Source organism: Galleria mellonella, unplaced genomic scaffold (assembly GCF_026898425.1).
Source record: "Galleria mellonella isolate WM207_F2 unplaced genomic scaffold, CSIRO_AGI_GalMel_v1 utg33, whole genome shotgun sequence".
Lineage (NCBI taxonomy): Eukaryota > Metazoa > Arthropoda > Insecta > Lepidoptera > Pyralidae > Galleria > Galleria mellonella.
In genome coordinates this window covers 2,506,673-2,518,816 of record NW_026442079.1, presented here as the reverse complement: position 1 = coordinate 2,518,816, position 12,144 = coordinate 2,506,673, and the positions used below count along the sequence as shown (strand labels likewise).

The window sequence follows — 12,144 nt, the reverse complement described above, 5'->3', positions numbered from 1 at the left end:
ATTCAATTTTAAGGTCAGTTATAAAATATGTTAAATAGTTATATAGTTTAGATAGTTTGATTAAATTAAATTATTTTAATCGTAAATATCTTTCAAAATGTAGTATTATCCCTTGTAGTATCCCTTATACAACAGTATATTATGTTACTTCTCAGACTATATAGATAGAGCCTCTAAAGCTGGTTAACTTTTTGTTAGCTAATTGTCAAATTAGCTGACTGGTTTTTTTAACAGTACTTTATATACTTACGCATAAAATGTATTTTGACATATTAATTAATGAATAAAATGAGTGCTTACGTATTAAAAATATGCAGAAATTATAAAATACTAAATAAATATAGAAGTTATAAAGGAATCACTTATAACTATTTATCACGTAAAATTGTATGAAAAAATTGACCCGTTTTTCTCGAAGCATTTCTATTGAGACACTTTATCTATATAATCTGTTATTTATACTTTTATGAAATAACACCCATTTCTCCTAAGTTTAGCCGTTTTGCATCTAATGGCATCCTCTTTTATACCTAAGGTCAACTGTTCATTTTGTTCATGAAAAAGATATAATAAAATAACACACAGATTTACTTATTCTTTATAGAGGGGAAGAAGAGAACTGTTAATAATAGATTTTAATGTCTCCATTGTTAGTAATCTACCCTGTTGACTACCACACAGATTCCCCAGAAATGTGATAGAAACCCCCTAAAAAAACTAGTGAATTCAACAGGATGAGTCAACTAATCTTCACTATATCCTTATTTTATATCATTACTTACTGGTATCCAGCTAGCTTTTATCAAGACTCCAGAGGTGAAGTTGCCATTCTATAATATTTTTATCCTTTCATCATCATTATTATCCTTTCAGGTATTATCCGTCCACTGCTAGACATAGGCCTCCTCCATAGACTGTCATAAAGAACAGTCCTGAACCACCTGCATCCACTGTTCCACTGCAATGCATTTGAGGTGGTCATAAAGAACAGTCCTGAACCACTTGCATCCACTGTTCCACTGCAATGCATTTGAGGTCATCACTCCGTCTAATGGGGGGTCGTCCTACACTGCGTTTGCAGGGTCGCCATACAAGAATCTTTCTTCCCCATCGGTTGTCGGTTCTTCAAGCTATGGACTAGCCCATTGCCACTTTAGCTTTCTTATCCTTCGGGCTATGTCAGTTACTTTGGTTGTTTTGCGGATATCCTCGTTTCGAATTATATCACGAAAAGAGCCCATCGCCCGCTGAGTAATTAGAAGCTTTTGTATAGCAATCGTGTAGGATCATGTATCGGTTCTATAAGTCATCACGTGCGTGTTACCACACTGGTTAAAGATCTTCGTCTTCACACTCTGCGGTATTTTGGATGAAAAGATATGGCGTATTTGCCGAACGCTGCCTAGCCGAGTTAAATTCGTCAGTTGACCTCTCGGCCGAAGTAAGACTTACCTATTCGGACAACTCGTCCCAGGTATACATACTCGTCGACAAATTCGAGCATAGTGGTCTCAATTGTAAGCGGTATAGGTGTGACATGGACGTTAGGCATAATTTTAGTCTTGTCCATGATCATCGTAAGACCTATCTATTGAGAAATACTGTTGCGGTTATTGAGCATAGTATTCAGATCTTTCAGGGATTCCGCCATGATTACTGTCATCAGTAAAATTGAAGGTAAGTGATATATTCACCATTGATGTTTATAGCACATATTTTCCCTTGCAAGTGTTTGAAAACACCTTGACGTAATAAATGAAACAAAATTTTTCGGACTAATGATAAATAAAAAAAATTTAATGGAAAACACAAATAGAAAAAGTATGTAATAAAATTAATAGGTTTATATATTCAATGGAACGACTGAAAAACGTAAGCGCTTACAGCATATCATGCATATGTAGAATCCGCTGGGGGAATGATAATATGGGGTAATATCGATAGAGCACTTATTGCTAAAAAAAAGTACATTAGGGCATTATACACTTTACCACCATACGCATCGTACCGAACACGTTTCAAAGAGCTTAGCCTATTAACACTTCCATCGCTTTAAATATATGTGTTTTTGTCAAGCAAAATATACATTTATTTAAAAAGGCTTGTGATGTGTAGCCTAGAAATACTAGAAATCCTGATAGATTAGTGCTTTCACAAACACCTTTTCACAGACACAGTATATAAAAAAACTGTCAAAGTATGTGCATTAAAATTTATATTAAAATTTCAAATACTTTGAAAATGTAGAATATTCAAATATTTCAAAAGAAAATTATATGAATTATTAGCAAAGAAGAGTTTTATAATGTTAAAGAATTCCTAAAGTAGTAATTGACTGCAGAGTACTCAATTATATTTATTTATTATTTTATTTTGTAATTAAATTATTATCATTAAATAATATCGATTGTTTACTGACATTATTGTACTTACATTTTGCATGCCATTGTTTTGGCAAAACACACATGTTCGTAACATATTATAAAAACATCTGTATACTGTGTTTTAGAGCAAATAAATTATTATTATTAATAATACATAAATTGAATATTTTTTTATATTGGAGCAGATTCTGACATACCATTCCCTGAAATATATTTTAGTAATTTTTTAAATTTAGAGATATATTTAAAGAATGATATTTTGGAGTACAATTTATTTGTTTATTTAACTGTTACTTAACTTGTAATGTTTATTAGTTTGTTTAGATAAAATCTTGTAACTTTAATTAGAACCAGCACCTCTAAAGTGATTTGGCTGAAATTTTGCACATTCCTGTTTTTAGTTCTGATAATGTTATAATGTGCAATACTCAATATTATAATTTAATCAAAATGACTTTTGTTTTTTGTCAACCCTTCGAAAATATCGTATAACAAAATAGTATGGTTTATATTGTATTTAATACAAACCGCGTCAACATGACGAGGCATATTGCTATCAATAGGGACTAGATCTTTTATTTTCTAATAACAATTTCTTTTACCTACAATGAATTTTTTGGATACCTTGTCGTAATGAATTAATTTACATGACTCCACTAGAGAAGATTTATTAATAATAGTTACCATTTCTAAAAATATATCACAGCAAGTCGACCTCCATTTTCTTTTTCGACCAGTTCGATAAAAATATTAAAGTCGCTCGATTAAAATGTTTAGGTACAGTTGAAGTTAGAAATAATTATTATAATATGTAAAAAACTTTCATAAGATAGCGTCTGAATTTAACGTCATGGTGTCTAGACCTCGGGTAAATTTAAATTTTGGTTACATTATTATACTTAATTTATTAATTTATTCCTATTTATCTGTATATTAATATATTTTGTAAGAGATGAATTCAATATAATAAATACGCAACAATTGGTAAATATATTTGAAAATATAAAAAACACTTACTTTAAATAAGTTAATAATCGTGATTGTCGGAACTTGGTGAAACTTTGTATACATATTGATATTATTAAAAACAAACACTTGTACGCAAAAAAAAAGATATTATAATAAATAGTAGGCTAGTTTCGTCATTTAAAGCATTTTTGAAGGTGATTTACATGATTTTTTATTCGTGGAATCAATTGAGGGATAGGCTGGAAATTAATAGAAACAAGTGGATAGGTGAATTTAGTAAAAAAAAAAAAAAAACTAAAATATCAGGTAATTTAAAAAAATATAATGTTGCCAACATAGATTATTTGTTTTGTTTAGCAGAATAATGTTTTATTTTATCCTATCTCAATAATTACTATTTATAGTACGAATATTTAGTAAATATAAAGTGTTTTTCTAATAATATCAACTTACCCATTGACTTGACGTTAACTTGTGATCTTAGTATAAAAAGACACGAAAACGCGCAGTTGCGCTCCTCTCGTCGCTATACCTAGCACTGAGTTGTATACAAGAACTCGACTGGAAATATTTTGGTAGGGTCATTACATCATAAAATTACGTTCCTCATCGAACAAAAGAAACCTAAATATTTCTGTTCATTTAAATATTATTTGTATTTTACTTCAAGCGGATATTTGGGGCAAACTGAACTTAGGGCCATTCACCCCGTAAGCTGCTCTCTTTCTTATTAATTTCATTATCATGAACTTTGTTTTCGAAACCTTTTAACTTTATCAAAACAAATAATAAAGTAATCAGAAAACTGTATAATGCAGTCTGCATTATTCGATATTTTGATTAGCCATTCTTTGTTGAATTTATTATTTATGCAAAAAAATATAACGCCTAATATATAAAATATAAACTTAAGCCATTGATAATGTGTCACCATTAAACAAAAAATTTGTAAAGTTATACAGAATTGTAGGTTCTCCTTTAAGAAGATATTTGATCATGTCCAGCAGGACAGTAATGTTAACTGTGCTATTTAAAAATAATATTATATTATTGACGATTCGCTGCGGTTTTACACGGGTAGATAAATATAAAAGTAATAAAAATTGTAATATTATAAAGAGGATTTGATTCTCTGTTCTTTTTTTTTTTTGTTTGTAATGGACAAACTCAAAAACTACTAGAACGAGTTTAAAAATTCCCTCACTGGACGAAAGCTACATTATGAGCATACAATACAGGTTATATACTATTTTCACAAATAAAATTTTATCTACTGAATCGCTAGTAGAAGATTTAATATTAAGCTTACGGCTCACACCTCGGCATTTTTCTTACATTCAACATTTTTATACCCATCGTAACTTCTAAACGAAAAGTCCAATTCGAATAATTTAAAGAAAAAATTATATGTACATTATTAACCTTGATTATGAAACTATATAGTGAAATAGGGACTAATATCATTATAAGAATGTCATCTTTGGATTTTACCAGTATATAGATTGATTAATTAAAAAAAAAAAACGGTTATTATGACGTTAAATGATGATGTTAGTTTCACGGACACTTTGTGGGCAATTATGAGTACTATTAACATGTAGCACATTATTTTAAGTATCATTAGTAGTTTGCGCAGGGCTCGCCAAATGATGATTTATAGACAAATTTTTAAATCCTTGGGTATAACCCAAGGATTTAAAAATTTGGCTTATTTTTAAATCCTTGGGTTACACATCTATATTTAATTTGTTGTAATTTTCGTAGAAATCTTTATTTTATTTTTAAAATAATGTATAGTCTATATTATTTGGTGATAATATAGTTTTCTATAGATAAAAGAGATTTTAAAATTGGTTCAGTAGTTTTTAGTTTATTTCTTATAAACAAACATTTAAAACTTTCTTCTTTGTAACAGTAGTATGTAGATAAAGTCAGAAATGAAGCAATGAGTACAAGTAATATGGGAAGAATAAAACGTAACCGAATATTCCCAAGTGGTGTTAAAAGGTAGAGATTCTAGTCAATTGACATATCGGTATATATATGAACGTAGTTTTCAATTTGCAAGGAAACCAACAAAACCTAACGTAATAAACGTAAATCATTAAATGTTATGATAGAGTTCGTAAAGCCAGACAACTATAATTAAACACTTATGACGGGTAAAAAGTAATTATTCTAGTTAACTTTTATAAATTTATAATTATTTAAACTTATTGTAATAATTTATTTTAGTTATAAACTTTATAGGTTTATATTTTTTATTTAAAACTTTAAAATGAACTGAACTCTTAAAAAACTTGGAGAACTCTTTGAGAAGACGACACCTACCTGTTTGCGTATTATATTAGATAGTCATAACCGATATCTTATAATTCCTTGAACTTTAGACACAAAATTTTATATAAACAGTTTTAAAATAACACGTTGGAATGTCTATATCATTTATAATGAGTATTACACATATATAGTTATAGTGAATGTTATTTAGGTACGTAACAATAAAACAAGATGAAGTAAGTAAAGTAACACATAGATACGAGTACCTAAGAGAAATTAAAGTGACCGACATAGTTCGAAAAATCTCCAAGCTAAAGTAGGAATGAGCTGGTCATATAGTTTGGGAAACTGATAAGCGAAGAGTTATTAAATGGCGACTCCGTTGCAGGCAAACGGAGTATATGGCAAACATCTACAAGGCAGAGATAAAAGTCGCTAGATGCATATAGTGCAGTAGGCTATTTTGTGGCAAACCATGAGAGAGACCTATGTTTAGTAGTGGACGATGTATAGGTTGTAATCTATAATCTAATATTATTATTATTAATATTATTATTACAAAGGGGAAAAATTCAAGTTAAGTTTACTTAACACTTTTTAAAAATTGTTTCACCTTTACTAAGCTACATTATCAACAAGTAACACAGGCTATATATTTTTATCTACACGTGCGAAGCCAAGAAGGGTAGCTAGTAAAAGAATAAAATAATGTTTACTCACGATTATAATTCCTGATGGGGCAGTCAGTGGCATCTGTCAGCTGTTGCCGTAGTGAACGTAACAATTGATATGCTCATATTTTGCCGAGTAAATTCGAATAAAACATGGCAGGTGTCGACTCAATCGCTATTCGAACTAATTTGGTTTGCTGTGTGATTTCGTGTGTTCGAAGGGAGAGGATTGTTAAAATAGGACCCAGCGACCTCATTCTTAGTAGTATATCCTACAAGGTCAACCTCGCGCGTCACCCCTGGATAATACGATGATACGTGGTTAATGCTAGATGAATTGGTCACGGTGAGCCGACTGACCTACTTTGATTCTCACTTATCATCTGTCATTGGTGATCCGTCAACGTATACCGATGTCGCAACTGGAGTTACTATTTCATCGTCAATAATTACAAAAATTGGTGTGTTAGTCACTAAAGTTCAAATTGACGTACAAAATTTTTGGTATTTGCCAGATCCGAGCTTACACTGTAGAAGTTGCAGTTCTTTATCGCCAAAATAAAAAAAAAAAAACCTTCCCGGAAATAAATACCGTAGCACTTATTTTAGAGTTGATTAATGTTTCGTACATTAGACATAATTAGCTCTCAGAAATCGAGTAAAACTTTATTTTCGATGGATACACAAATTTTTTATTTAATTTGATCTTGGATAGGAAGATTTGTTTACAAGAAATCCCCATCACATATAATAATATTTTAAAGTACTATTAGTGACAAATATAATTAAATTCAAATTAATTAAATTGTGACTTTATGAAGTCATTTAATTCTATTACTACGCGGAAGAAATTGCGAGCGCAACTAGTATTTATAAAATAATGCAAAACACATGTCGTATGTTTAGATAAGTGTGTGAAGGTAAAAACAAAGTCTTAGATAACCTTTTATAATGTCAATTAAATGAAGTACAAGTTTAAACCTGGTCCAAGGTGACTCTATTACTTAATTACACTAAGGTGAATAAACCAACATAAATACTTTGTTGCATGAAAATGCAAACAATATGTTTACATTAATGTATCATTAATATATAAGTATAATTAAGTGCATATAAATTTATAGAATTTTATCAGTTTATATGGATTACTAATATATATATAGATGATCAATGACTACGTTTATTGTAAATATTAGTATTATTTGCTCTTATATGTCTACGTAAAGATTTATCAAAAGTATATTAAAATACTTTGTAGTTAGTCTACCTTTTACAAATGTCAGGGTTTAGTAGCGCTATCAGTATTAATTTGAGTGTGAAGGTGATTGTAAAAGTGTATTTTCACATTGTGAGGCATATTTTAAAGTGCTAAACACAGGGTAGCAATAATAATAATCAACTAGATTGTTTCTAACATAATTAAAAAAATTACAGTGTTAAAAATAGCACCTTTAATGAACAAGAAAGTAAATGTTATTGATTATGAAATGAACAATTAAAATTTAATCAAAATTGTCAAAATAGCGACGATATAGTAAAACAAACACAACAATTCAAGTTAATTGAAAACTTTCCCCTTTATGAATTCACTTTAAAATTTTAGAACGATATTAATCTTCAAAAATTTGTTAATGATAAATTGATTACTCTATGATTGTCTGGTAGTTCATAGAACTTAAAACATATCCTGTAATCCTGAATCTTAAGATCGAAGACTTTGTACTATATATAGTTCGTTTTAGTCAATCATTAATGCTATATATGTCTTACAGTATCGACAAAAATAAAAATTATAAGGAACATTTGTTTTGTAGATATCGGGATGTTATCATCGCCAGTTAGGGCTTTGTTTGTTGTATTTAATTATTCTGATATCATCATCATATCAGCTATTGACTGTCCGCTGCTGAACATTGGCCTCTCCTATAGATCGTACCTTTTGCAGGTATTACCTGCATCCATTGTTTCTCTGTAATACATTTGAAGTCGTCACTAAATCTTATGGGGGGAAGGGTCGTTCTTCACTGTGTTTGCCTGTACGGAGTACATCACTCAAGAACTTTTCTCCATCGGTTGTCGGTTTTTCGAACTATGTGACCAGTCCATTGCTACTTCAGCTTACTTATGCTTTGGGTTATTTCGATCACTTTGGTTTTTCTACGGATATGCTCATTTCGGATTCTATCACGCAAAAAAACTCCGAATTTTAAAAGGCCAAAAATGTAGTAAAATTATGTCAGTACTTTGAGCTGAAGTTATTACTTACTAACAGGTAATCCGTATGGTTTTTTTTCCTTAAATGTTTGTTCCGATTTTTTTTTCCAGCCTTAGAAGACTTGTGTTATGCTCAGCCAGCTAAGGATATACTTAAGCTTGGATCATTGCGTGACAGAATCCAGAAATAGAAATTTACAGAAAAATCAATGACTGGTATAACCAAAGAAGGAAGTGAGTTTAAGGCTCAATAAGCGAGTCATATATCTCAAACCGATAACCGATAGGTAGAAAGGTTCTCGAATGGTGATTCCATACAAGCAAATACAATGTAAGACGAGATCCTATTAAATGGAACGACGTCTTCAAGTGTACTGCAATGAGTCAGTGTACGCAGACAATTCGTTATAGAAATCTATACGGGAGGCCTATATTTAGCAGTGGACATAATGATGAATACACAAACACCAAAACAATAAAATTTGGTGCAAATGTAAAGTGCCAGATCTCGTAATATGATATGAGAGTATTAACGCATACAGTGTGCACTGTACATGTTGATACTTTCACAGACTATATACATTGAACAAAGCAAATATTGATTATACTCATACTAACAGACATCATTACCCTCAAGTAAAACTGTAAATTGATTTATGAAGTTTATTTATTATAAATTAATAAATAATATATTGTTAAAGAACCATTGTTATTCATAAAAATGTGAATATATAGACAGGATGCTGGAATAGAAACAAAGTACATTAGCGTACTTTCAAGAAGTTTTCTATTAATGTCACTGAATATTTTTCCCAAAGAAATAAGAGTCGAAAATTAATGCAAACATTTTTTGCTTCTCACTTTAATACGTAAGTACATTCATCTGTAAATTTCTATGGAATGAAGGCTCTAACTTTTTGTCGATTTCGACGGTGTTTCTTTGGGAATACGTTTAATTTTACGGGAAAAGGATGCCAATGACTTTAATTTCAACTCTTCACTCAAATACAGATAGTTAAAGTAGGGGCAAAGTCATATGAGTTCATAGGTTTAAAATTAATGACAATGTGTATTAATAGTGATTTGGTTAAATGCTTGAGTATAATTTTGGTTAAAAAGGCTAATTGTAAACCTATAAATCGCATAATTTTGTGATTGGGTTTACACTTTTATACGAGTCCGTAAAATAATCTACTTCATAAAAGTTAAAAGCAACAGTTTCTTATAGTAAACAAAAAAGATTCAAACATAAAAAATAACCATATTTATCAGTAATTCGCCTGTCCTAAGTAATTATTATTTTTAAAAGGCGAAATATCGGGTTCTTCTTATAATGTCTCTCCAACTAATGAAGGTTGGCTATCAGCTCACGGAATCTGTTCTTGTCTTTTACGTGATGAAATAATTCGGCTGCATTCGCAACGATCGTCCACTCTTCGATTTTGCAAAGGCAAACCTTTTTTCTGTATTCGACCTTTATCTTGCCAGTAATTTTGCCAAGAATCGGGTTAATTTAAATGAATATATCGAGTTAACAGATATGAATGAATATATATTATATAGATTCAATTATATCTGTTTATTCCGATTATATTGTTGTCTTCAAATACATCGGGATTCCTATTAACCTTGTTTCTCTATAGTATATAAGCAATTTAGAAGCCTCGATACTACACTTATTCTTACTATTGCTATAAACAGAAACGGATTTCATATAAGTCTAGGCTGTTTAACCTAAAGTATACCTCAAAGTAGATGTAGTAGGTGAATCATCGTCGCCGGATAGTGTAGAAATTGGCGATGACGGTGTTGGCGTTTCCACGTCAATTGGCGAAGAAGGTGGTGAAAGAGGAGCCTGAAGGTATTCTCGTGTACTACGAATCACTCCTTGATTCCGGCTCTGCGTGTCAGCCATTGTTACTACTTCTGGAAATGTATATTATCAACAATAATATAAACATATCCTAGAAAAGCGTATTTATTAGAAATGTTCATATTTGAAAAACTGTTGACTTGTCCTTTAAATAAAATCTTAAATTATACACTGGCGTGGACTTTTATAGATAAGCATTCGCAGAATTTACTTTGGCATTCTTTTTTGTAATGGATGATAATGGACTGGTAGCCCCGCCTGCATTATCGTTATATGCTGGCACCTAGCAGTCAGAGATGATTAATAAAAAGCAGGCTAGTTGATCCATTGTGATGAATAAATTCATCAAGAGTCAACCGCAATGATTGCGCCATAGATCTAACACGGTATATTCGTATTGCTAGCAATAGGTCCGCTAGTTCCAATTACTAGCAATCTCTTTCTTCACTTCACTTTCGCATATAGCTATATGTTCCCTATATCTTTTTTGTAATTTATCTATTCTACATGGCATGCTCTCTATCAACATATCCGCATCCATACAAAATTCCGGAACTAGTTATAAATGCTTCTACTATAATAAAACCGAGAATTTGTAAGGCTGAATGGATGTCTGTTACTCTTTTACGCAAAAGCAACTGAACAAATTTGAATGATATTTGAGACTTGAATACATAATAACATATACTTTATATACTTATAAGATACAGATAATATAATTTATAATTTAATCTTTCACCTTTAACTTGATTTATTGTTAGTAAAAAACTAGACAGCATCGGTTCATTGTTTAAGGAAAATAAAAAAAAAAAGGTTGCAGCAATGTTTGTCAGATTAGCCAGTTTAAAAGAATATTATAATTAATTTAACCTATCCTAACCTAATCCTTGCCAGTTGTTGCTATGCTTGACAGGCGGGTTGGCAACCGCGGTTAGGCTTCGTGATGTTTTTAAGAGAAACGTTGTTGCCCATCATTTAGACCAATAAGTTCCTTTAGTCGCCTCGCGCCAGGAGTGCGGACTACCAGTCTCATTGCTAGCAATATACCCTGTCAGATCAACTCCACGTGGTCCTTCCTGGAAACTATCGCGCTGAATACCAGGTATATTCATCACGACCAGCTAATGATCTGCCTTTTTATTCTCACCTATCATCCTTCACTGGTGTCCTTCCAGCGTATACCGTTAACGCAGGCAGGGTTACAATTCCATTATCATCCATAAAATACCTACCTACTTATTTACATTAAGTAGGTACATACTACAAAAATTATGCTATCAAGAGGTGTGAAGTCTTCGGGATTTATTTTATTGATTTTTTTATAAAAGTTTAAATAGGTATTTTTGGTACATAATTGGTTACCTATTTAGTTCAATGAGTACTTAAGTACGTACTCGATTTAATATTGTATTAATTGCCTTCTTTTTATACAATATTTGGTAGGTGTTACATAAAATATCTCCATCTTAGAGATTAAGGATATCATCACAGAGATTGATAAAATTATAGGATGTTCTGAACTTTTTTAATATTTAAATTAGTGCCTATGTCGTATTACTAGATGACTCGACAAAAGTACTAATAACTTCATCTCCTACTATAATTTTTTTGTCTATATCCCTGCCTCCACCTACCGGGTTCGTTTTCTTTTATATAGATAAAAATTATATTATTTCCCAAGTTCGAGAAAACATTTTTAAATTTTGGTAGAAATGATGAAATTAAATTAAAAAATTAAACCTCTTTCATTGTT

At 30.9% G+C, this 12,144-nt stretch overlaps 1 protein-coding gene across 1 annotated transcript in view; it reads right to left on the bottom strand.

Moving 5' to 3' along the window:
* The window catches only part of LOC113517474 (aryl hydrocarbon receptor nuclear translocator-like protein 2), a 60,929-nt gene that overhangs the window by 48,027 nt on the left and 758 nt on the right, over positions 1 to 12,144 (bottom strand). The window contains exon 2 of the mRNA XM_031911529.2: positions 10,264 to 10,444. Coding sequence (XP_031767389.2) covers positions 10,264 to 10,433 — 170 coding nt within the window. The 5' untranslated portion in view covers positions 10,434 to 10,444. The remainder of the gene's footprint in view (positions 1 to 10,263; positions 10,445 to 12,144) is intronic.